The sequence below is a fragment of the Patagioenas fasciata genome, chromosome 6, assembly GCF_037038585.1.
Source record: "Patagioenas fasciata isolate bPatFas1 chromosome 6, bPatFas1.hap1, whole genome shotgun sequence".
Taxonomy (NCBI): Eukaryota; Metazoa; Chordata; class Aves; order Columbiformes; family Columbidae; genus Patagioenas; species Patagioenas fasciata.
The window spans coordinates 32,988,169-33,015,213 of record NC_092525.1 but is presented as its reverse complement, the minus strand read 5'-3'; the positions used below and the strand labels follow the sequence as shown (position 1 = coordinate 33,015,213).

The window sequence follows — 27,045 nt, the reverse complement described above, 5'->3', positions numbered from 1 at the left end:
AGCTGTTACTTCTTTTGAGATTCAAAGCTGGTTTCGTAACATCTAAATATCAAGTTAAAAAAGATCAGGGGATGGCATGATGTGTGAAATGAAACTCAGCTTTCCCTGGTTTGTCAAGCTGTTGTTTTTCAGTATCTTATAAGTGACTGTGACAAACAATTAGGAAGGGTGTTACAGCTTGAAAAACATTTTCCAGATAATGTTGCTTGAAAAAGACTGGAAGAAATTCATCCTAAAATAATTGCACTAAGATAACTCCAAAGATGAACTTGATCTGCTAAGTATAGTCAGGAGCTGCAGAGCTAAAAACGGCGTTGTTTTTGAGTAGGCGATTAACAAAATATTCCCTTTGCTCAGATGTAATTGCTTGGAGATTTGTGGGGTGAGCTTGATGAGTTGTGTGCTCCTGTTGTGCTTCCCCTGGAACTGTTCAGTAGCAGAGCAAAGAAGAACCAAATGTCGAAAGCTGAGTTGCAATCTTTCGCTCAAACAATTATGAACCTTATGACCATTAACTTCAGTGTTCCTTCTTAATTCAATGTTCTTCTGTTTATTTTTAGCACAAGTAGTTCTTGGTTTTGCAGTTTAGAGCAAAGAGATGTTGGTTTTATAATTTAATTAAACATTAATTTGTCTTCCTAGGCTATTACTGAAAAAAAAAAGAAAAATGTGGTAGATCCTGGAGATGGACTTTTTATTTTTGAGTTAGTAGAAAGCAAGCTGATAGAATAAAGTGTACTTTTACCTATTTGACTCACAGAAAGGAGAAATGGTTCCCATAAGGTAAAACTGATGGAACCATTCCTTGGGGAAACCCCGATAGAGCAGGAGATTTGTCATGATGATGGAGATTTGGGTACAGTCAACTAAGGAGGTGGCAGGTCATGAGCCAAAAGGGAATTGCTGTCCTGGGGAGGTTGCTGGTGCACTGCCTGCTGTTTGTGCAGCCTCGCACGTGGCTCCTGATGCAGTGACTGCAGACATGGCCACACTGGTGTCATCCTTGTGATGGCCCTTGCGCCTTACCTGAGCCTGGATACTGTCAGAGTACCTCACCCTCGGTAAAAACTATCAGCCGAACCAAATACGAAATACATTCTCTGCTGCCTGCTAAGATGACTGCAAACTAGTGAAACAAACATGCTTTTTTTTCTTTTTTTTTTTTTTTTTTACAACATACATGTTTGCATTAGTATTTCTATGTGTTTGGATTAAAAAGAGAGTTTCACTTCTATTTGTAATTAGTTTCACTTTTGGCTCAACTGCAATGTTTGCATTTTGCATTTCAAAAGTGTATTGCAAGAAAGTATGTAATATTTAATGTCTAAGTTGAAACTAATAATAATGCATACTGAATATGATTTGCAAATTGTTATTTTTGCAAAGTTTAGTGTTTGTGCTGCTTAAATGAAGAGAGTTTCTGTACAGCTTTGAAGAAAAGGATTTATGTGTTTTATGAAGAAAAAGCAATATTTTTAAAATATTCCCTTTTTCCACGAAACTGATGACTAGACAAACAACAAACATTACGAGAGCGGAGTGAGTGTAAGGAGGATAATTATATTGTAAACAGAATTTTGAATAAATTTTTGCAATTGAGTTGTTAAGAATGAAAATACAGCAGGATAATTATGTGAGTAGATTGAGCTGGTTTTTATGACTACAAGGGGGCAGACACAGTCCCTTTGTCCCAGTTATTGGCAGAAGTCTAGGTAAGAATCCAAATTTTCTTTCAGATTCTTACAGAATCAGCCCCTTCAGACACAAGGAGGAGGGAGAAAGAGGAAGTGAAACAGGAGAGTGAGATGGATCTATGATTGACTTTAAAAACATTCTGTATATTTGTGAACTTTTTATATTGTTATCAGGTTTTCATTGGAACTGAGGAGCCACAGAAGGCTCTTTGCCATACGGTAATACAGACTTTTGTCTGTCGCTTGCAAAAAGGGGGATCACGAAGCTGCAGCACGGACAGCGCTAGAGCGGCTTGGGGGGGGCGCGAGAGGGCTGCGAGCTCGTTTCAGTGTCACCGCGCCCTGACATTCCCCGTGGCCCCGTCGTGCTTTCCTCGGCTGAACGAGCCCCGCTCCTTCCGCTGTCCCCCGCGGGCCTTGGGTTCCCCACTCCCGCCGCCCGCGCAGCCGCCCCGGGGGCCGCTCCAGCGCCCGCGCCCCTTCCCCCGGCCGGCGCCCGGACCCAGCCGAGGCCTCCGGTGTCCGGAGAACCGCGCGGCCTCAGTCAGACTGAATCGGGTCTCTGCAAGTGTCACCACCTTCGGTGTTTATTTTTTTACGGCCGGTAGTAATTGCGCTCTCACTTCTTCCACCTCGTGCTTTCGAGCGGCCCGATTTGTTTAAATGCCGGCACCGAGGGAGCGGCTGCTGCCTGCGGGCCAGCACGGCCACTGCCCCGGCACCGGGGGGCTCTCAGCCTGACAGGGCTCCCCCCGCGGACACAGCCGCGGTGCCGGGAGCGACCCCCGGCCCGGGAGGGGCCGTCAGGTGCCGCCGCAGGTGAGCGCCGCGGGGCGGGGCGAGGCGGGGCCGGTCGCTTTTGTCCGCCGCAGCCCCCTCCTCCGCCCCGCGGCCTGTCAGAGGTTCCGCCGGCCGCGCCCCATTGGCTGGCGCCGCCGGTAACGTGACAGTGGGGGCGGGGCCGGATCCGAGAAGTGCCGGTTGAAGCCGGTGCCTCGCGCTGCGCTGCCGGCTCCCTCGCGAACAGAGCGCGCGGGGGAAACGCCGTTGGGCGGCGGCGCGTGCGCGCGGGCGGTGCCGGTCGCGCGGGGCCGGGCGGGAGGAGGCGGCGCGACCAGGTAAGCCAGGGTGGCCGCCGCTGACAGGTGTTCGCGCCACCGGCGTGGGAGGGACGGGCGGAAGGAAGGAGGGGGAGCGGGCGGGGGTAGGACGGAGCGAGGTTTTCCCGAGGGCAGCGCGTCGCTGGCCCTCACCGCCACCGGGAGGCCGCCCCCGCTTCTCCCGCCTCTCTGAGGGGCCGCGTGTCTTCTCCACCTGCGGGAGGGCAGCGGGCTGCCGGCCCACGGGGTGCCCTGCGCTGCTCGCCCGCCTGCGGGGCGGCCACCCCTTCTCTCGGGGGCGCCTGCAGCGCGGCCGCTCACCTGCCCGCCGGCCGGGGCGAGCGGAGGGATCGGTCGCGGGCGCCGGAGCGAGTCTGTGCCTGCCTCGGGGCCTGGCGGGCGCCCCGCGCCCCTGCGGGTGTGGCTCAGAAGAAAACCGTTTTCTGATTTGCGTAAGCGATATTTACGCGTGTCCTCAAGTGACCCGGGGCGCTGCAGGTCGCCCGGCGCTCCTTCCTCCCCCCGGGCTAGGCGCGGCCGGGCGCAGCTGCCACCCTTGGCGCCAGGTGCGGCGGCGGCACCTGCCTGCGGGCGAATGGCAGGTGGGTGTCAAGTCCCACCTTCTCCGGCAGGGAGGGGAGACTTAAACTCCGTGTTGAGGCCTGGCAGTACCGTGTATGAAGTAAGATGTGCCCTCCTTTTTTCCTTTCCTCTGTCTTTCCCTTGCATCTCTCATCCCCACCAAGACAGCATTGCTGTAGCAAGGGGTTTCTTGCAGGCTAGCTTCTACTTGGATCTCAGCTGAGTTGTTTTAGTGACGAAAGGCTTACTTTGTGAGGGTTCGGTGGTGGAAATGAGGCAGCTTCCTGGCTTCAATTAAGAATGTGGTGAATACTGCAATTAACCAGTTCTGTAGGAGAGCAATTAAAGCAGACTTCTTAAAGCTTACTCTTATATGAGGATTATCATTAATTACACTGGTCAGGTAAACTGTGTTTGAATTGGCACCTAGTGTGGCCATTTAAAACAATACCATGGAGGGAGTGCTAGAATAAGCTAGGAGCTATGTGGTCACTTGCGCTTTCAAGTTTTTAAGCTACATGTTTTGCTGATTCCCAGCTTTCCTTGTCTGTTTGCTGAAGTGATAAGGTAAGGCATCAGTTATTTCCTGGTGTCTCGGAATTCTCAAGTACCTTCCTAGTGGAGAGGTCAACAGTTCAAGGCTTACTGATCTATCTCGTTTGAGTTCTTAAACTTTCAAGTGAGAGGAGGGAGGAAAAGCCCACAAGGCTTAAGTGTTGAAATATTGTAGTATATCACTCATATAATTTGTTATGTATTGTGTAAGTATATTGTGTGTGTTTTCTTTACTCTGTGTAACCCAGCTGACTGTGTGTGGGATAAAAGAGTTATCCTAAGTAGTGCTTTTCTTCAGTATCTGGTGCTGAGAAGGGCAAGGGAAGTGAAATGACAGCAGGAAGGACAATGATGGTAGTAGAGAACCAAGAGTTAGGATAGGGTGCAAGTTTTAAGTGTTTTCCCCAATGTTTAAAACATTATATTGTAGCTAGAAAAACAAAATATGTATCACAGAGTTTTACATCAGCATAATTTTTACTTTCTACTGAATTTTACATTAGCATAATGTAACTGAGTTTCAGTTTCAATAGGTCTCATGTAACTTTTAAAAACTTACAGCATTAACAATGCTTGTTCCCTAGGACTTTTGAGAGAAGAGAGTTGCTGGTCTGACTCTTATTTTTTCCTTTTTCAGGAAAATAGAATTCTCATAGGGAGAAAAAGAAAACTGCCGTTTGTGTCTTGCAAGATACTAGTACAGCTGCTCTTTGAAGTTGATGAAAGCGTGTTGAATAAATTTTAGAGAGGGACTAACAATGCTGAAGAAACATCCATCAGTGTTTCAGGGTTGCAAAATGACCTTTGTAGAGCAGTACGCCACTGCAAAAGCAGTATTTTAATAAGGGATTTCTGGAGGGGAGGTGGAGAGGAAAATCTTGTGTTCCTTTAGCAGCTACTGTGCCTGCTCTGCCTGACATGTGACAGGTTGTGAAAGAGACTGTGGCATTAGTAAAATTACTTTAGCTTACAATACCTACTGCTAAAGCTATAAAGCTTTACTCAGCTAGGATTAGAAATTGATATTTTATGTGGCTAAGGGGATAAGGTGTGGTTTATACTGGTCTCTGTGCCTATCTAAATGTTTCACGCTGCTGTCTGTATTCTGTGCGCTAAGCTGTGGGATGTGTTTATCACTTCTGGAGGCATTCTTATAGCAGCTGCTCAGCTCTTGTCTTGCAAATAATGTTACTCTGCCAGATGCTCTTGCAGTGACTTTTTTTTAAAGTTAAGTTAGAAGTCTGCCATGGTTATGATGATATTGGATTCAGATACCATGGGTGGCCATGTAGAAGTGTAAGGAATGTGAAGTGAAATTAATACTCTTATATTTAATTATGCTGCTGTTTTAATGTTTAAGTGGTATAGGTTATATGTTAGTTTAGCAGCACATCATTAATTTGCTAATAATTAACTAATAAATATGATTTATTCTTAACTGGTGACAAGCTACAGTATGGCTTGTCTAATACATGTTTATATTGTGTACAGAGCAAGTTCAGAGGCACACATCATGAACTTGTAGCTAGTGAATGTAGCAGAGAGGCTGTGGCCTGTGTTTTATTAATGCTACCATGTGGGCAGTCAGCCTCATTAATGTCAGAAAGCTTGTGGTTTTAAGTTATTAATAACTAAACTGCTTATTTGTATGAACTATCTGGTGTACACATTACAATTAGAGTTTTACCAGAATTGGTAAGTGGTCTTCAGTTTATTGTAATTATGCTTGGGTTTGGTGATTCTTTTTTTCCAGGAGTTGTGTGCTGTGAAATAGCTCTGGATTTAATTTCTAGCTCATTGAAATCAAGTTGTAATTCGATACTGAACTAAAGTTTCATAATACTTATGAATAGTTTCCCTAATTATTTGATTTAAACTTACTGATATGGGAAGGGTATACCTTCAGGTGTTGTAGTACATTAGAAAGAAGGCAGATGATGCAGCTCTCAAGAAAGCTATTGTTAATGCACTTCAGGCTACAGTGCAGGCACATGCCACTGCGACCTACACCAGAGAGGGTTCTAGAGTCTTTCAACAATCAGAAAGGCATTGTGGAGAAAACTTGTAATGGAGTAGCTTCAATTTAATTCTCACTAGTGCCATTCTGTTTCAGAATAGTGTCTTCACACATCCTGAATTAAATTATGAGAGTGCATTTCCATCAAAACTGCTCAACTTCTCAGTATGTTCTGACACTGTAAACTGGAACACAATTTCTTATACTGAAATTGATAATCTAGTTGATTTTGAGAAACTGAAGGGAATAAAAATGGCAGTAAGGGATCCAGTGATACCAACAAAGGATATGATAGTCATATGATCTGCTAATTGTTAGCAAGCTTAAGATGGTGTTATAAACACTGTTTGGAAGATACTAATTTAAGTTGTGGCTTTAGTTTAATATGGAAACAAAGTTTCCGTTTTGTTGCACTGCAGCTACAAAACTATGGTCACCTGGTTTGCTGAGGCTCAATTAAAGTGACATTGACTTTAAAGCTCCCACTTAAAACCGCAGGAAATGTAACCCCAGATTTCTCAGATGTTGTTGCCTTAGTTTTCTGGGGAAAATATTGATACTCTGAGTAGTTCAGGTTGTTAAATATTTATTCAGATATTTTCTGGTAGCTAAGTTCATCTGCATGCAGATGTAAAGGTCTACTAAGATGGAATTTACAAACTGCAAGTTCAGACTCTAATGCTAAAGTATTTAAACTTTAAACTAATTTTTCCATCTGAATGAAAGCAAAATCTTGATGTGCATTTGTTGTGTAATCCAAGACTTTTTTTATTAAACATTAATGTTGTTTAAATACAAACTTTGCAATGACACTCACTCAAAGTCAGGAGAACACCAAAACATTGCTTAATTGAAGTGAGACGGGATATGTCAATACTGAAGTGCTTTACTGAACTGGACTTGTTAAAAGTAGTGTCTGCTTTGATTCAAACCATTATTCAGTTCCTTACAGATATGGGCTGGAGGTTTTTTACTTCAAAGTTCCTAATTGATTCGAGAGATGATAAAACCTCAACTCTTGTTTTTGAAGTTATTAAACTTGGCTTCATACCAAAAAGCGTGTTTCTTGTAGTACTGCTATCTGAAAAAAAACTTGCCAGTTGTTAGGTCTCCTCAGACAGTCTACTCAAAAAGGAAGTTTTGCATGGTAGAGGACTGTTGCACAGAATACTTAGGCTTGATGGAAGTGTGAACATAGGTGTTAAACTAACTTCATGTGTGTTCAGGAGATGGAGCTGGGTTACTGGAGGTTTACTGTAACATTCAAGTCTGATCACTTGTGCATGGTTCTGAAACTTAGTGTTGTTCTTGCAGATGTTTCTGAAGCATAACACTGCTTCGAGTTCTCACAATCACCTGCCTGTGTGCATTTCTCGGAAACTGTAGAGTTGTGATTAGGCATTAATATGTAATTTGTACATACGCTCTTACACAGTATGTGCAATGTGGAACTTATCCTTCAGTGCTTTCATTTTATTAAAAGAAAAGATGTAGCTGGGTGCTTTGTTCAATTGATAAATACATAATGAAGAGTGACGTGAACAGGAAGATGCTGGAGAGTTTGAGGTGATTGTACAGACAGCATGATCTCTACCGGAGAATTAGTAAAACCTATTCCATTTCCATTTCAGGTGAGTTTGTATTTGACTACAGAGTTTCAAAAGTTTGTGGGTTTTTTGTTTGTGTGGTTTGGGTTTTTTTTTTTTTTTGGGAGAGAGGGTGGGCTGTATTTGTGGGGGGGTTGTTTTGTTTTTTTTTTGTTGTTGTTTGTTTGTTGTTGTTGCTTTTTTTTTTTTTACTTTGTGGTGGGGAGATTCTTTGAAAAGATAACAAGATGGGTTTCAGGAGAGTTTGCAAAAAAGGAGTGCCTGAGTTTGAACTGGATGTAAACTGGAAACTTACAGACTGAACATCTAGAATCAAGTATTTCAACTTGTCAGGCTGGCTTTTAAGACTAACCATCTTTCCTTCTCAACAAGATGAAAAGCTGTTGCTTCTGAGAAGAGATGTGAGCCACTGCTGAATTCAGCTTTCCAATACCAGAGCTAAGAGAGTGAAATCAGATGTGTTTCTGTATTGCTACCCTGATAATTATATTTTCCTAGATGAAGTTAAATTATTCTCTTTGGTCTCTGGAAGTAATAATATTCCCTTCTGGAAAGTTCTTCATGAAACTTATGCAGCATCAGGAAAACTTAAAACCAAAACACTCGGTTCTGGCTGTTCTTAAATCTTGTAGATATATTTGTGTGTGGTAATAATTACGTTGCAGAGGCAGAATGTATTTGGTATATATTTTTGATTCGTGACCTCAGTTGATGTTTCTGTTCTCAACATCTGTTATCCTGATAGGACACTGTTTGGTCTTGGCGATCTGTAAATATTGAAAAAACATCAGATTCCTTTTTAGGTCCAATGTTGTAATTTTAACTTATTGTACTAGATAACTATTTTTATTTTAAAAACATCAAAACAATTATAGCTAGAACAAGGAGTACAAATACAAACTCATATTTCTGAGACTAGGCAAAAGTGATAACTGACTGACCACTATTAGGAAAAGTAATAGCTCGTGTGCTCTTGGAACATAACAGAACCTGTACTACAATCCAGAATAGCCTTTCTGATTACCTAGTAAGAAGTGTTATGACTGTATGACATTTCTCCTTTAAATACTTTATGAAGAATAGAAGAATCATTACTATGATTTTACAGTTGAAGAATTTGAGGTAGAGAGAAATAAAGTGACTTCCACAGAGCTATTCAGCTAGTCGGAGGTAAACATCCCTATTAACTTTGTTGGGTATGGTTACTATATTGAAAAGCAGAGTTTGAGCTAGGAAAATAATGTAGAATGAAGGTTCTGAGTATCTAAAACCATTAGATTTCAGTAGTCTGCTCTGTGCTAAGCTAGCAAGACTTCCTATGGTATGGAGAACGTTGGCTTCTCCATCTTGATTTAAATGTAGTGCTGTTTAATTCTTTATAGGACCTTTATCTAGAAGTATCAATTGAATAAGAACATGCTTTAGTTAACCCATCAGTACATATGATATTTCATTACTATATAATGAATTATGTTGGCAGCCTAGTTATAGCAGCATGATATCCTGTGGACTACAAAACTGACCCAAATGCTTACCTGTGTTCTGCTGTGACAGTAGCACACCTGGTGGTACTTGAAGTTAATTCAGAGCTAGTTCAGATGTGTGGACATTCTCCAAGGCCCCTCCTTGTGAAAATATTTTCTTATTTCAGACTTGTTTCCAGTGAGGTTACAGGAGTTGTCTTGGTTATTTCGGGGGTCTCTGGCCGCTTATAACTTCATTGGAAAGTACACTGAAAATGAGGAGCATGTATGAGCAATTCCCTGCCTTTTTCAAAGGAAGGATGGTCTTTTCTTAAATCATAACTGTTTTACACTGGGTGTCTTGTACTTTTACTGCTGTTGGAGAGTGAAGATGATAAACTATACTATAATTAAAGAACCTGCCAGCAGGGAAACCCTGTAGTAATTATGTTGTGAATATTCTCCAGTGTTATTTTCCTCTGCCTTGCTTCCTGATGTCCTGAGCATAGTGGCACAATGAATTAACACCATGAGTATCTGTCTGGCTTCTGGAAACTAAGGGGATAAAAATTAATTTTCTATTGTAGTACTTATCTTGGTATGCAGAATTAGATAGATAGCATTGAAGCGTCCTTTATAATGCTGGAGGGATACTACTGATACCATTGTCTTATGGTTATGTATTCAAATTTCTCAGTATGAGAAATACCCAAGAATGTGGTTACAAGAATAAAAAGGCACAAGTGAGCTTGAAAATCCAATTTCATGCAGTTGGAAGGTGTCTGATTGTGTTAACTATGTTAGTACTGGGATGAGGGATGTGATTTGCTTCAGTAGATCACAGGTTTCTGGGAGAGCTATGAAACCCTCAGCATGGTACACATACTGGTTCCGGTGTAGACTTCTTGAGGTTGCTTTTGGTGTAATCTTCCTTGCTGAGGAAGGAATGTATGAAGAACCAAGGAGACTTTTCATACTTAATGCTCCAAGCTTGCTGTAAGATTTCTTTGGAACTTGGAAGTAAAGACAGTTTGTAGCATTGATGTATGATTTCTGTCTTTGGTATTGCCATACTGATTTAAAAAACTAGTTTGGAGGTCAGGAAACAACAAAGGAGGTCTGTTCTTTTATGTATTATTTAAGAGTGTAGTTTATGCCACTTCTCTGATAGATTCAGCCCAAAGGTGCTATGGAAGATTTGACAGTATGGCATGTCTGCGGTCACCCCTGGATAGGGTTGTCTCTTCCCTTGGTGGTTTGAATGAGCATTAGCGAAGCAGAGATGGACTATGTGCTTCTGTCCTGAGAAGGCAGATGCATTTTGTGTGCTGTTCTTTCCTCTCCCTCCACCCCCAGTATATTCTCATTCCTCTTTTTCTTGTGCTAGAATGCCCTTTAGTCTACTTTCTTAAGGGTCATAATTCCTCTGACCATTGTGAGTCTTGCAGTTCTGATTCTGGTTTTGTTGACTGCTTCTAAATTGGATGATAATGCTCTTTAGGCATCCAGATTAAGTTTGTGCAGGAATGGCACACCTGCCTGCTACAAGTATTCTCTTAGGAGAATAGTGGAGGACAGCTTTTGCTGATGTTAGGACTACGTTGTTGGTGACACATTGCTCCTGCAAAGGATTAGTCCAAGCAGGTTTGCCCCCTCTTCTTTTGGTTGATTCCAACAGATAACTCAAAAGTTCAACACTTCAACATTTTTTTCACATGTTCCTATTGCTGCAGTCCCTGTAAGTGTTAAATCTTTATCTAGTCTACCTTTTCTTTGTTCAGCACAACCTGTGACCTGTATTTTCTATAAATTGCGTGTATATTTTGTGAAATTTCCAGCTTTGTCTTAGCTGATATAGTATGGAGTCACTCTACAATTGTCTGTAACCTAGATTCAATGTCTTACACTTAGCTTGTTTCGAAAACAGTTTATCAAAGAAATGCACCTACTTGATCTGGCAAACTCTGTTTCATTTTTACTTCTATAACTTAAGTGCCATATTTTTTGAAATTATGACTGGACTTATTTGTTTAAATATACATATCATTGTTTGTATGTCGAGTCTGTGATAGCCTGAGCCCCTCTGGGGCGACTGGAGTACACTGTTGTGAGTAATGTAGTCTAGTATTGGAGTGGTCTCACAATCCTATTTCACAAAAAAAAGGTAGGTTTGTCTACAGTGAGATAAGCAATACATGCTTTGAATGTGCTTGGTTCTTCACATTTATTTATTAAAAAAAGGATCTCTTGTACTGCTCGGGTGCTTATTCTGCTTGTGTACCTGTGTCTTTTTGAGACTTAACGTTAACGGACATTCTATGGCATTAAATTGTGTACTTCGTTACAGGCTGTCTGATGCCAAGCTTAAAAATACATTTCTTTGGGCTGTAAGAAGTGCATAGATACTTTAGAAGTAGTAGGAATGCATGCCTCTCTCCTACATTTTATTCAGTACTGAAGTTCTTGTTTACTTGAAACTGCTACGAGGAGGAAAAACAAAAAAAAAAAAGGATGACAGAAGAAAGTGCTTCACTTTAAATACTAACCTGTTTCTGTTGAAAATGCATGAGATTTTATCAGACTGTATGGTGCCACATAACAGATATGTGACTTTCTTGTTTCTTTTTGTTTGTTGAGGAGGGGAGGACTGTATTAATGAGAGTTTCAGAGGTGACCTTCTGGAAGACAGTCTGTATGGTTTGTGTATTGCACCAAGAACTGCTGGTCTATGATGATCTCAGTAAGAGAGGTGCTCAGACTCTGTACAGTATCATTTAAAATGCTTGTTATTGGATTTGACACTATAAAGAAAGAGAATAGTATAGAAAATCTTACATCCCTTTAGAAGCTGGGAACATGAGTTGTGCAGCATCAAATGAGCTTTCAGTCCTTGTGCAACCCACTGTGCAGACCCTGCCTGTAGAAAGGGTTATCTCATTTTGATTCAACTCCGTGCCTAATTTCTACTGTCAACCAGGAAGTATGTTCACAGGAGAACTTCTTGCTGTGCTTCTCGATAAAAGCAAGGACAGGCAGGTGGTGTAATTGCTTGTACCAACTGAGAGCCGCCTGCAGACTCCTGTTACGAGCTGGCTGAATTTATCTGTTGGCCAAGAGATCTGCATAGCACAGGCCTGGGCCTGTTAACTAGCCAGAGAGGATCGTTAACACCTCAATGTACCACAGTCTTCAGTCAGAACTACTACAGTTTTTTATGCTCTTTTTTAAAGCATTATGGAACTCTTTCCGGTTATTTTTATCTGTTATTGGGTTTTGCTGTGCTGCTTTAAGGATTGCCAAGCAGATTCATGATAGCAGAGCTATTTTTTTTTTTTAGTGGGTAATATCAATGTGGAGTTTTGGGACCTTTTTCTGTAAGAATTTCCTTTCTAAACAGGAATATGTGAAATGTACAACTGTTTGAAGAAATGCAAATGAAACAAATTAAAAAAACAACCCTAAAGAGTACTACAGTTTCTGATGAGAGTACAAATTAAGTAAGTTGAATTATTAGTTTAATATTAGAGTGAAACAAAATGTCTCCAAACAAACTTGATATTGGACCAGTACGAAGCACACTCTTCTAAATAGGCGTTTGTTTCAATATTCATTGTAATCAGTATTTTAGATGCTAATACATCTATTAAGTTAATATATGTAATGTATATTTATGGTTAAAAGTAATTAAAGGGGTGAGAACACAAGCTGAAAATAAATCCATGGTCTGATAAAGCTACTACAGCTTGGCTGCTGGTTTGTTCCAATGTGTCCTCAAGGAAAGAGGAGAGCGAGGCACTGCAACACTTGTCTGTGTAGTTAAAGTCTTTCCTCTGTCATACTTCTGTGTTCACCTGATATAATTCTTTTTTTTTAAGTGCATCTCTGAGTTTGGAAATAGTACCAGAACACTAAAGCTGAACTAGAAATGTTCAGATTTGATTCATAGTATGGATTCTGCTAGGGATTTTAGAAAGCACTATGACTATGAATAAAGTGATATTTACCTGGAATGTAGACAATTTGCATTCAAAGAGATCAGTCACGTTGATGGAATTATGTGCAAAACAAAGCTGGTCTTCCTTTCATTTTACTTCAGTTTCTTTACTATTAGATTGCTTGCCTGTCTAACTCTGAAAAACACTTGTTCAGAAACCTAGGTTTGTACCTACTGATCAAGTTTTTTTCTTCATTTTTATTTGCAGTGATTTTTGCATAAACTGCTTGTCTCATCTGCTGTCTGTTTAGTCTTAAACTTGGGTTTAGACTATTTGTCTTGCTAATACAGCGTTTCTAGGAGCCCAGGTTGTGACTTTCTGGTTTTACTAGAGCACAATCCTTAGCACCTTGAATTTAAGGATAAAGCTGGAGAAAGTACTTTTACCAGTAGAAGTATGTATGTCTGAAAATGAATTCATATTTAAAATTGCTTTCCAGGCTAGACTGGTATGAAATAAAGCACACTTAACATACCTTTAAAATACATATATTGGATTACACCTTCATTACAGAGTTTAACCCTCAAAATGGTTGACTTGTTTTTTTCCTCCCATCCACTGTTGATAATTAGGCTCAAGTGACTTCATGCACTTGGGCAAACTTCACTGATGTGATTCCTTATCACATGGCCTACAGGCAAGTGATTTTTAGCTACTTGTGCAACCAGCATGTTTGAAAATGACCCATCTCTCTAGTGAGTGTTTGACATATTTTACTACAAAATATTAATTCTTTACTGGCCTTTCCTAAATAGAAGAAAGACTTAATACTTGCATATTGATGGCATTTAATGGGAAGTTGACTTAGTATGGCTCAAGGAAGACAATGGTACAATGGTATTTTCTGGAGTGCTGCAAGCATAGGTTGGAAATGCATAATGTAGTGTATCTAATCCTTCGCAGTTACACTTAAAGAATAAGTCTTGTGCTTGTAAAGTAAATAAAATTGGAGTAAAGCTTATTTTCTATTTGGATTAGACTGCATATAAAGTATTTCTCTTGCATTAAGTGTACCAGAGAAAGGAAGTACTTGAATAAAGACAGGTATTCTGAGTTTAGGTGAAGCTGCTTTTAAGATATTTTTTTTCACCTACTCTAAGGCCTTTTGTGTTGAATGTAGGAATCAAGCTTTTGGGTATTTGAGGGAACTATTTAAAATACACTTGCTGTGTTGTACTCTATTTTTCTCAGCTTGATGAAGATATGATAGTGGTAGAGCTAGGTAGCGGTTACTTAATTTTGCAAGACTTTTTCAGCTTATGTGCTGTGTAGTTAACTCTGAGGCAGTAGCAGAGAACAGCAACCCTTGTAAAGCAAAAATGGAAATGTAGTCTAGTTCAGTAAATTTTAAACTAAAAACAAATTTTCCCCCTGAAATTATTGGGCTACGTAATCTTACGTAAGCAGTCTTCTCCAGGGAGCAAGGGCTGCTGCTTAAACAGCATAAGGCTTTGCTATTACTGCTCCACATCTTATGTTCAGCAGTACTGTCTTGAGAGCAGGAGTGTTTAAGGAAGGCAAGGCCTCTAGTTAATCCCGACACAGATGGCTGAGTTTGTCTGTAGTTGTAATTATGGTCTTTGGAAGGCCTTTGTCTTGGATTGTTTGCAAGGTTGATATGGAAAACTTGTAACAACTTTAGTGTAGTCTTGAACATCCTGTCCTTGAGGAATATGCTGGCTATTGTGGAGTGTGTGAATGTCTTCAAGCTTATTTTAAATACAAAAGGATAATCACTTTTACATGTTTAATTATCACCTGTGACCTTCTTCAGAAGGAACTGGAAAGAAGCTTTCAATAATCTTGTTTGCGTGTTGTTCTGCATTCAGTGGAATACAGATCCAAAAATACAATCCCAGTTGAAAAGATCCTACAACTGAATCTGCATGTGCACACAAATTTGTCAAAGTACAGATTCTGGAATATGATATGTCAAATGTAGCGCTTGAATTGAGCAGCCTATTACTTGTCAACAGGAGGCTTAAAAAACGGACAGGGAGTCATCTGAATGCATCTGCTCAGAGTATGTATGACAGTGTCGTTCTTTATGAAGTCTGACATGCCCCAGCACTCTTGCAGTACTTGGCTTTTTGTTGTTTAGGAAATGGTAGTGTGCCAATAGGGGTTTTAGCTAGGAAAGATGTGGTTTGGGTGACAAGTGCGTGGGAGTTAAGTTTATTATTTTTTTATTCCTCTTTGGGAATATTCATGAGGGTTTATTTGCAAAAGAAGGTTCGGGTTGTGCGTGTGAGACCATAAGCAGGTATTAGGAAACCCATAGACTGGGGTTTCAAACTCATTTTCACCAGGGGCCACATCAGCCTTGTTGTTGCCTTCAAAGTTCCGAATGTAATTTTAGGACTGTATCAATGTAACTACTCCTACATGAGTTTGACAGTCCTGTATAGAAGATCAATACTGCCTGTTAAGCCAAATTGATTGCATGTGTAGTTTATTACTGAATTTAATTTTGCATCCAAAACTTTGGAAATAAAAGTGATACATTTAAGCTATTCTGAAGCTAAGTTGGTACTGCATTTCAGGAATCACTTTTGATAGAAAATTTAGGAAACAGACACATTTGCTTAGTATGTCAGCATCTCCTTATCTCAGTTGAGAAGCACATGCTGTTGGAATAACAACATGAGTCTGAAGAGATTGTCTGAAAACTTGAAGGCTGTGTTTCTTAGAGGGGAAGTGGAAAAAGGCAAAATAGGGAGCCACCAGAATATCTGTCTAGGTGTGCTTTAGTTGTATCAATCTGTTTTGATTAACTGTGTCAGAAACACTGGTTGAATAATTTAACCATCAACAAAAACAGTGTAGTCTTCAAAATAAAAGAGCCCCCTGTCATGTACTGACTTTTGGTAGCCCATTATCCTTTGGGGAGGACAAGCAAGGCACTTTTCTTGCTGCAGAGCCATCCCTAACTAAATGTGCCTAAAATTATGTAAGCAGTGACCAAATGACACAATAATGCAGTGTTAAGTAACCTTTTGGCAGCAGAGAAGCAGGGGATGGGTGTCTGATTATAGACAGAGTCCTCATTTTGAAAAATATTTTATTCAAACTCTGGATATGTTTCTATTGATCAGATTTAGAAGTCTTGAAGTAACTTAAAATTGCCTCGATATTAGTGATCTTTATTACTTTATTTTTCTGGCCTGTGTCCCAGCCCTGGTCTGCAGTAGCTCTCCTGAAGTCATCACTTAGCCTGAGGCAAAACTTCTGTCTCTCATCTTCTAAGCTAGATCGCCAATTGAATTAGGCCGCTTTGAAAAGCTTTTATGGCTTTGTGGGTTGAAAGCTGCTGGAGATGAGATTTATCAAACCTATTACAGTTTAGCATTATTCGATTTGATTAGTCACTCTTGGCATACACATAGGGTTTGAAAGAAAACTGTCTTCAGCAAAATTATCATTAATAATTCACATGTTTATATTACACTCGTATATCTGTGTACTCTGATAGGAAGCTTTGTTTTGTATACATAAGATTGTAATGAATACACATGCTTCAGTGGAAGGTTTCAAAAAGTAATCATTAATAAGAACAGAGTTCAAGTATTTAAATACTTAATACTGTGACACTTTCTGCTAGAAAATGTTCTAAAACTGCAGCAAGAATGTAGTGTGTTGTTTTTTTCTGGGGTATGTGATAGGAAATAACTTTCCAATTCAAGGAAGGGAGGTGACAAAGAGAATTTTATGAAGACCTTGCAAAACTACATGTGTCTATCTCTCCTCGAGGTCTAAATCTATATAAAACCAAACAACTTTCTGTTTGGGCATTATGGTCTTGCTTGAAGGTGTGTTGAGTTATGGATATTCTCAAGTATACCAATATGTTTTAAATGTAATTGGCTTAAGTTCCATTTTCTGTAATTTTCAGGGAAAATACTTTATCAAACAGTGTTAAACTGTTTTAATATACTCTTAATTCCATCCTTTATACTCAACAAGAGCCTTGCTTATTCCCCAAAATAGGCTACCAGGAGAGTCATATTTTTTGTATAAAAGTGCAAAGCACATATGCATTATTAAATTGTTACTTGTAACTTTCTCTAATAAACATTTAGTTATATAGAACATTCTTAAAATGTTAGTATCATCTGCCCAAGTCCCTGATTTTGTCAGGGAAAGAATCGTTCATGATAACTAGACCTTTCACATTAACTCTCAGCTGGTTCAGTGATCACTTTGAGTTTTCAAATGTTTTTCTTTGTTAAAAATATGTTGTTTATAGCTTTTGCTCTTACTTTTGTTGAATCACTCAACATTTCTCTCTTAGCTTGTTCTTTAAAATTTCAATGAGGGTCCAAAGTTCTTTTATTTCTGTTACAAACGAGAAGAATTCACTGGTTTTAAAACTAGGCTGGGTTTTTCTGCCTACATTCAAAGCAAGCATGTTTGGCTTGAGTTGAGGCATGATCCGGAAATTCTTAGCAGAATGACAGCCGTAGTTTGGATGGGTTTAGTACCTTTTTGTGCTTTTACACCTACAAATTTATATTCAAAGCCCCAAGATTCATACCAAAAGAACTAATTTTAAAGGTATTTGCAGATGTGGCTTTTGCAAGTTGAGCTGGAGTGATTGAAGAAACTGTTTCTTAGCTATGGTTAGAGCATCTCAGCTGCAGAACTAGTAATTTTACGCAAATGCAGAAACTGTTAAGCTTACATGTTTTTTAGTGCTCAGCAGTGGGACAATGACAAGGGCTGTTGCTTTATCTCTACTTTAGAAAAAGCAACTTTCAGATGGCGACCAAGTAAATATTTGATGGGGATGGCATCTTAAATTACTCCAAGTCTTTTGCACATTAAATGTTGGATCTTTAAAATGCCGAACTGTTGTTCTAATATTCACAGTTATTGGAGTCCAAATATTTAATGATCTGATGACAATTTATTTTCTCTCCAGTAGTGTATTGTAACCATCCTGTCCTGTTCAGCTGCCTTCCATTGAGCGGGCCTGGTAAGTTTCTACATTTTATTGCAAGTAACCTTGTCAATGCAAGAAAGGTTAACTTATTTTCAGCCATTTTTCTCCCTTCAAATGTGAATGTGGAGTAAGAATAAGGCTCTGCCTTAGTTCAGCTGTTGTTTGCCTTTTATAACAGCCTGTCAGCTCTGTTTGGAATGGAAATGTCCAGTAAGAATATATTATGAATATGAGTCAGCACTGTGCCCAGGTGGCTAAGAATGACAGCAGCATCCTGCCTTGGATCAGAAACAGTGTGGCCAGCAGCACCAGGGCAGTGATTGTCCCCCTGTACTTTGTACTCGTGAGGCTGCACCTCATACTGCCTTCAGTTTTGGGCCCCTCGCTACAAGAAAGACATTGAGGTGCTGGAGCAAGTTCAGAGAAGGGCAACAAAGCTGTTGAAGGGTCTGGAGCACAAGTCTGGGGAGTGGTTGAGGGACCTGGGGTAGTTCAGCCTGAAAAAAAGGAGGTTGAGGGGAGACCTTGTGCTCTCTATGACTACTTGAAAGGAGGTTGTGGCAATAGGTGTGTTGGTCTCCTCTCCCAAGTAACAAGTGACAGGACAAGAGGAGATGGCCTCAAGTTGCACTGAGGGAGGTTTGGACTGGATATTAGGAAAAATTTCTGCACTGAAAGGGTTATCCAGCACTGGGACAGGCTACCCAGGGAGGTGGTTGAGTCATGAATCCTGGAAGTGTTTGTGCTGCTTAGGAACATAGTTTAGAGGTAGACTTGGTGGTGCTAGGTTAATGTTGGACTCAGTTATCTTAAAGATCTTTTCCAACCTAAATTATTCTATGATTAAGAAAAATACAGAACATGGCTTTGTATCTGCACTGCTTAACAGACTTTATTAGTAAGTTTTCTTCAAAGCTGGTAGTGTCTGTGGCGTTGCCATTGACACTGGGTAGTTCATTCTTTTCTTTTAGGATGTAAAATATGGACTGTTGAGAAGCTTGTCTTTCTGCCAAGCCTTGGTATAGCAAAATTATGACTGAATTCTATTTCTTGAAGTCTTGCATGTTGTGTATTTTATTTTCACATAGTTTTTTGACAAACAAATCTTCCCAGTTGAAATAGGGCTAGCTGTAGGTGATTTCCTGGGTTTTTTGTATGTTGATTTGACTGTGCAAAACTGACTATACATTCTATATGATCATGGCCGAGTATGTTCTGTTCCATTTCATGTAGCTGTAGCAATGTGGAGCTTAATGGATCCTGATGTCTGCAATAAGGCAGCATTTCTAATGACAGCTGAAATGCTTGCTCTTTATTTAGGTGAAGCTGTTAAAAGTAAAGTATATTCAATGTTTTCTCCATCCAGAATGAAGACAAATGTAAAGATGGCATGTCCAAGGAATTTTAAAAGATGTAGACCTCCTGACTGAGCGGTGCTGTGTATTTTATTCTCTTTAATTAGTAAAGTAAGTATGAATCGAACCTCTGGTGCTGGGAGTTAGGTGTCCCATTTTTAATGTGTGACAATATTGGTCAATAACAAGTTTTCTTAGCTTCATTTCCATTCTCTCAGTATGCTTATTCTCTTGATGGAGAATTAGATACAAGAATATGTAATAAAACTGCTCTTTTGAGAATTTGTGTGTGTTCTTGCATAGGATGAGTTAATCTAGTAGAAAATTCTGAATTACAAGAGCCGTCATGTTAATATGTCAGTGACTTTTGGAATGCTTCATAAATGAGAAATCACTTTTGCTATGGAAGTTTAGGACAATGAAGGACTGCTAGTAAAATACCAGACACTACTTATACCTGCTTGTTGCTTCTACTTAAACAAAAGTTTGGTCAAAATATACCTTCTCCTAATCTATGATGCTAGTTTTAATCTTCATTTACATTTTTGCATTCAAAGTAACTTTCCTTAAAATAAATAATATCATGGCTAGGGTTAGGTGCCAGGAGTCCCTGGATCCTTTTGTTATGCTCTGGATGCTAGGCCAAATGGTACACATATTTAAAACTGTGAAAACAGTAGTAAGCTTCAAGTGTTTAATGGCAAGAAATTGTTTTTAACAGTTCTCTAAGGATGTCTTCTCTTTTTTTTCTCTACCAGCTGCTGTTCTCTCACAGGTGAAAGTCATGATCACGCTAACAGAACTCAAATACTTAGCAGATGCTCAGTCATCCTACCACATACTAAAACCATGGTGGGATGTCTTCTGGTATTACCTCACCATGATAATGCTGCTAGTTGCTGTGCTCGCTGGGGCTCTCCAGCTTACTCAAACCAGAGTACTGTGTTGTCTTCCCTGCAAGCTAGAATTTGACAATCATTGTGCCGTGCCTTGGGATTTAGTTAAAACCCACCTTAACATGTCAGCTAGCTCTACAGCACAGTTTATCGTCCCGCTTAAAATCCAGAATGATCTCCATCGGCAGCAGTATTCCTATATTGATGCAGTATGTTATGAGAGACAACTTCACTGGTTTGCCAAATTTTTTCCATACCTAGTGCTTCTGCATACCTTCATTTTTGCTGCTTGCAGTAATTTCTGGCTTTACTATCCTAGTACAAGTTCCAGGCTTGAGCACTTTGTAGCCATTCTTCAGAAGTGTTTTGATTCTCCATGGACAACGCGTGCCCTTTCGGAAACAGTTGCCGAGCAGTCTGTGAGAAAGCTGCCGATAGCCAAATCCAAAGCAGCGATTTCATCACCTGGGAGCTCAGTAGATATAGGGGCCAGCAGACAGTCCCTGCCATATTCACAACCTGGCTTGGAAACAACTGGAAGAGAAAATTCCTCAAGTGTTCTTGACAAAAAAGAAGGGGAGCAAGCTAAAGCTATATTTGAAAAAGTGAAGAAATTCAGAGTACATGTCGAAGAGAAGGATGTCATATATACAGTGTATATGAAACAGATTATAGCAAAAGTCATTGTCTTTGTAATAATAATAATTTATGTCCCCTACTATTTATCATTTATTACACTTGAAATTGATTGTGTTGTTAATGTTCAAGCCTTTACAGGCTACAAAAGGTACCAGTGTGTCTATTCGCTAGCAGAAATTTTTAAAGTTTTGGCTTCGTTTTATGTGGTTTTAGTTATCTTCTATGGCTTAACTTGTACTTATAGTTTGTGGTGGATGTTAAGAAGTTCACTTAAGCAATATTCTTTTGAGAAGCTGAGAGAGAAAAGTAATTACAGCGATATACCTGATGTAAAGAATGATTTTGCATTTATTCTCCACTTAGCAGATCAGTATGATCCTCTTTATTCCCAACGATTCTCAATATTCCTGTCTGATTTGAGTGAAAACAAACTGAAACAGATAAATCTTAACAATGAATGGTCAGTGGAAAAACTGAAAAATAAGCTAGTAAGAAATTCCCAAGACAAGATGGAACTTCACCTTTTCATGTTAAATGGTCTTCCAGACAGTGTCTTTGAACTGACAGAAATAGAAGTCCTAAGCCTGGAACTCATTCCTGAAGCCAAACTTCCTTCAGCTGTGAGCCAGCTAGTCAATCTCAAAGAACTCAATGTTTATCATTCATCACTAACTATGGATTACCCAGCAGTCAGCTTTTTAGAAGAAAACCTGAAAACATTGCGCCTGAAATCTAGTGAGATGGGAAGAATTCCATTTTGGGTCTTTCATCTAAAAAACCTACAAGAACTGTGTTTAACGGGCTATTTCATGCTAGATCATCACAACTCCATATACAATGAAAGCTTTCAGGGGCTAAAAAATCTGAGATCAATTCACTTAAAAAACAACCTTTCCCGGATACCTCAAGTTGTTACAGATCTTCTGCCTTCTTTACAACACTTGTCTATTAACAATGAGGGAAATAAACTGATAGTGCTAAATAACCTCAAGAAGCTGGTACATCTGAGAACCTTGGAATTAATCTGCTGTGATTTAGAGCGCATTCCCCATTCCATTTTTACCCTAAACAATTTGCATGAAATTGACTTAAAAGAAAATAATCTCAGAACAGTGGAAGAAATAATTAGTTTTCAACATCTCAAGAACCTCTCTTGCCTCAAGTTGTGGCACAACAGTATTTCATATATCCCAGCGCAGATTGGTGCATTATCAAACTTGGAACAATTGTATCTAAATTATAATAATATTAAAAGTGTTCCATTGCAGCTGTTTCTTTGTAGAAAATTACACTATTTGGATCTTAGCTATAATAAGCTAACCTCCATCCCTGAAGAAATCGCTTATCTGACTAATCTGCAGTACTTGGCTTTGACAAAAAACCATGTAAGTAGAACTTTGAATTACTACTTCCAAAACAAACAAACAAAAAAATCAAATACTGACTTAGCCTACCATTTCTTCTGGAATAGCCTCTGGTTCAAAATGCTTTTGTGGTGGTCATGATTAAAGTAAACCCAGTAAAGTTAAAAGAAGAGTTGTGCTTGTTTAATTACTAAAACCTTGTCATCAAAGCTTGTGTAATACTGAGTAGATACTATCCTGGTCCGTAGCAGCTTAAGGGCTCTGAACCAGAGATAGTTTAGGATAAGGATGGCTGCAGAAATGTATCTTCCCTGAAGCTGTCTATTCTATGTAGTATATCATGGAAGTGAACAGTGTTAAATTTCTACCTTAAAATGTCAAACTGAAAGCTGTAGTGAATCAACAGCTAGTTGATGAGCAGCTCAGCTGTCTGACTGGGAAGAGGGAAATAATTATAGCTGATAACATCATTAGCTGTGCTTAACTGTCTGGCTCCTTAGTGTAGGATCCAGGCTTGTGACTTATGATTTCTTTTGAGGTTTATATTTGCTTCCACCAGTGAGGTTGGGTTTGGATCTTACATGTTAGTAGAGTGGACCAGGAGTAAGCTACTACTGTACTGCACAGAAAAGAGCTGCTGTGTGGCAAAACCTGTACAAGCAGTTAATGTCTCTCCACAGAATCTGTGTTCTTCATTAAGTGATTCTTAGGAGACAGTAGCCCACTTATCTCCTCTGCCACTTGCATGTGCCCATATTTGCATGCATTTCTGTGGATGTGTGCATGTTTATGTTGCTTCCCACCATGCTTGTGTCTCAGCTTTGCCAGTAGCTAAGCATCTTCACAACAAAAGTGGTATATAAACCACCGTAGTGTTCACAAGCACTTTCTTGCATAATGATAGAAGCATTACAATTTTCCCTTTCTTTATCCTTCCATAAACTAAAAGGGGTTGGGTTTTTTTTACACTAAAATAAAACTAAGTAATGTCAAAACATCCAGCTGCATGTAGGCTAACAACTTCTAATGTGCATTATTTTTATTCTTTCCCTTTTTTTCAGATTGAAATGCTGCCTGATGGATTATTTCAATGCAAAAAGCTGCAATTTCTTCTTCTGGGAAATAACAGTCTGATTAACTTGTCCCCTTGTGTGGGTCAGCTACTGAATCTCATTCAATTAGAGCTCATTGGAAACTACTTTGAATCACTTCCTGCTGAACTGGAAGAATGTCAGTTCTTAAAGCGGCATAGTCTAATTGTAGAAGAAAGATTGTTAAAAACACTTCCACCTCGTGTAAGAGAGCGTTTGCAGACATGCTCAGATAAGTGCTAAGTTTAAAATGAAACTGCATCATTGCATTCTGTAAGCCTTTTGCTTAATATCTCTCTAAAGATCTTTATAGGTGGGGAGTGAAGGAGAGATAAGTTTACAAATCAGTCTTAAATGCATTTAACTGAGTTGATTGTATTGGAAAAGAAAAAATATTTAGATTTAAACAAAAAAATGCAGCCTTTAACAAGTAATATGTTTGGAAAATTAGAAATATTAACTGTTGGTTGGGTTCTACTGGTTGAAGTAATTCAGTTAAATGTTTGATAGCATTGAAATGGAACAGTTAATTGCCTGGCTGTAGTGAGAATGTATATACTTTTTTTCCTATGGGAATTTTTTCCTGTTGATAGTGATAATTTAAACAGTCTCATCTCCTGCCATATGAGGTCTAAGAACTGTGGAATTAGTTTCTAAATATGAACTCTTAACTTAAAATATGTTAAATTAAGATTATAATCTATTTGCGCAGTTCAATTGCATGGGATATACTGAAAGTAATTTTCAACATACCTTAATTTTTAAAGCTTTGAGAAGTACTGAGCATTAATTCTATAATTGTTGAAGATGCTTTTTGAATTTTGCTATTAAAACCAGTTGGACAAAAGTATCTGAAACCAGTTTCAGTATTTTGTCTTAAAAATAGTAAATATAAAATGAATTATTGCCTAGGAAGTGCAAGGAATCAGAAGAATTTGGAGTAACGGTGTATATGTACTGGACAACAAATCTTACAGAACTGATCTTCATAGATGATGGCAAGCAGAACAAGATATAGTTGCAAAGTTGTTTTCTGTATGTTGTGAGCATCCTGGGTGTTAGTGTAGTATATGTAGCTGTTTAACATTTTTATAACTTCTCTTTACTGACTCAGTGCTGCTTCTCCATACCCAGTCACTGTATTTTGGTGGCTGGGGTGAGGAGGAAGGAGGTTTGTGTTTAGATAGGGACAGAAAGACACAGTAGAAACAAACCAAATAATCACTGAGCTTATAAGCACTTGGGGAGGAGAAGCAGGAAGCATTCTTATAAGCTTTGCCTCTTCTAGGGATGTAATTTCATAAATTATAGTAGTGGAATGAGCTCTTATGCCATCCTTAATATTTGAAAAGCTGGATGGAAATAAAATGGTTCCTGACTTCATTCTTCTGCTGTGTGCTGTCTCATTGTATTTGAAGTCTTAACTCTTATATTTTTAGTGAACATGATAAATATTATAAATTATGCCCCTGGGAGGATAAATTCTTTCCAAAAACATATTTGAAAGATTTTTGTGTTATACTAAAGTTTTAAAAACCAATCTCAAGTATGGGTTAAACAGACGAGGTTAACTGCGCTCTTAATGACTTTGTGTTTGAGTCTAACTATACATTCCAAGTTGTAATAACAAATCATCACAGATAAACCAGATTTAGTACTGGACTGCTTTCAGTCATGTCTTACTCTCACTTCAGTGCCACTTTTGTGGAGAGTAAGGTTTATTTTGAATGGAAATACCAAAACCAAGTCTGACTGACATGAAAGTAGGAGATGTCTCTGCAGCAGCAGGGCAAGAAGTACATGTTTATTCACTCTACTGATAGCATTCCAAAGACCTTTGTTGTTACAGCACTTTTCTTCTCAGGGAACCAAAATGTGGTATAGCTATTACTTTATGTAGTTCTAGAAATGTTTAGCATAAACTGATTAGTTGTTTATGTGCAGACCAGTACTGCTGGAACAGTCTTTCCCAATGTCCCTATGTAGCGCTTCCAAATTCTATTTCCAACTAATTTTGAGTTGTATAACAGTTACATAGGAACTGACATGGCTCACAGACAGGTAGTTGTGGTAGACATGATTAAACCAGAGTACATTGATTTGCACCCCTGTGGCCAGAATTTTGTTAATAATTGCAGTAGGTCTGTGACAGGACTTTGTAACTTGATATTGAACACTTCATGCTGGAATTCAGCACACAAGACTTGCAGTCTAGTAATTTTTAAAAGATTAAACCAGCATTTTCTTTAAAGGTTTTTACTAAGTTAGAAAGTTGTGTTGAAAAACTTAAAGCAGCAAGTAACCGGCTTGGCTGATAACTTCAACTTTCTAGCAGTGCATCTATCCTTTCCCATAATCCACAAAACTGATGGAGGAGAATAATCTTCAGTATGCTTTTTATGCTAGTTCTGTCAAGAGTGAAATAACTTGGAGAAAGGTAATTAATTTCTAAAATGTGTAACCTCAAAGGATCTGAAGAAGCACTAAGAAATGCATAAGAAAATAATACTGTTTTATAGGTTATATGGGTTACATTTTTTTGCAGACTTTATTTTTTCACTACACCCCCTCAAAAGGGTTGCATTTTTTTCACTGCATGTTTGAGTGTTTATAAAATACCCAGACAAAAGCCAGAAAGTTTAAAGGCTAGAGTCTCTAGCCTTGCTTTCAAACCACAGTGTGCCTTTATTATCCATTTGGTACCATGAAACACAACCCTAGGGCTTAGAATTGAGGAAAGAGTCAGATATCATTCTGAATTTCTTGAATTCACTTCAGCTATTACCTTAATGTTCAATATTTCTTCAAAATGAGGGGTTTTTTTTTTTAGGGAATCAATATATGAATCCACTGTCATAAACTTTTTACAATAAGTATTGTTGACACCTAGTCTTTGTATTAAACATTGACTTTCAATCAAAAAAAGGCTTTTCAACTTGTTTCAGTGTTGTATTGTGTTTCAGAACTTTGTATTGTGACTGTCCGTATCGTGAACATTTTTTTGAAAAATTAAATCTTTTGCATTACAATTCTATGAACTGTTCTTTATTTTCCATATGAGATGCTGCATTTAACGTAAGACTTGGAAGTCTGCTTCCAGCTATCTTGTACCTATGTGCTGGCAGGTATACCTTCCAAAGGGAGATGTGAAGATGAACAGCAGTGGTAAATGAACACTACGTTCCATATCAAAGCAGTTGTGTTCTGGGCTAGGAGAGAGGCTCCTGTGTTGATTAGAACTAAGGTTCCATCTTAATCATGGCCACAGAACTGTTTCCAAGTTGCCCACTTTAATTTTTGTGGGCTGGGTAAATATCGAATGCAGCCTGGAATTGTACTGCAAGAAGTAAAAAGGCAAAGATTCTCTTCCCAGCTCAGCACATACAGCTGCCATGTGGCTAAACTGCCAAAAATAGTGCTACTTGCAGTAAATTGTGTTTCAAGTATTGCACATTGTGTCAGCTCAAAGATCTGGTTTCTCTGAGAGATGATACCTGATGGCTTTTTGTGGGTACCTGGGTTTGGCTCCATAGTTTGAAGATATGGGGGGGAAGAGTGAACCAAACATGCAAGTAATGTTATGTGTTCAAGTGCTAGCTACTTATCTTTCAAAACAAGAACATTCCTAACAGGTTTTACAGAACTCTGTTCCTTTCTTCTTGGAGGTGAGAGAAAATGAAGTAACTATTAAAAAATTACTTGCAGTTTACCTGTTTTGAGGTGGTATTGTTAGTAAAATAAGATA

At 39.1% G+C, this 27,045-nt stretch overlaps 1 protein-coding gene across 3 annotated transcripts; it reads left to right on the top strand.

The window, feature by feature from the left end:
• The first annotated feature begins 2,668 nt into the window (after window positions 1-2,668).
• LRRC8B (leucine rich repeat containing 8 VRAC subunit B) lies at window positions 2,669-26,329 on the top strand. 3 transcript variants are annotated; one of them, XM_065842527.2, is made up of 5 exons: window positions 2,669-2,812; window positions 17,935-17,988; window positions 19,322-19,421; window positions 20,069-22,230; window positions 23,271-26,329. In XM_065842527.2, exons 4-5 carry the CDS (start codon window positions 20,095-20,097, stop codon window positions 23,541-23,543), a joined length of 2,409 nt encoding a protein of 802 aa, XP_065698599.1. In that variant the 5' UTR covers window positions 2,669-2,812; window positions 17,935-17,988; window positions 19,322-19,421; window positions 20,069-20,094; the 3' UTR covers window positions 23,544-26,329. The 3 variants fall into 3 exon arrangements, with proteins under 3 accessions (XP_065698599.1, XP_065698600.1, XP_071666561.1); XM_065842528.2 differs by lacking the exon at window positions 2,669-2,812 and adding an exon at window positions 3,163-3,396; XM_071810460.1 differs by lacking the exon at window positions 2,669-2,812 and adding an exon at window positions 3,453-3,476.
• The last annotated feature ends 716 nt before the right edge of the window (window positions 26,330-27,045 follow it).

Excerpts from the sequence above, each read along its gene's own strand:
- LRRC8B (XM_065842527.2), top strand. The coding sequence starts at position 20,095 with ATGATCACGCTAACAGAACTCAAATACTTAGCAGATGCTCAGTCATCC. Across the intron at positions 22,231-23,270 it reads TGGCTTTGACAAAAAACCAT|ATTGAAATGCTGCCTGATGG; the intron begins GTAAGTAGAACT and ends CCTTTTTTTCAG.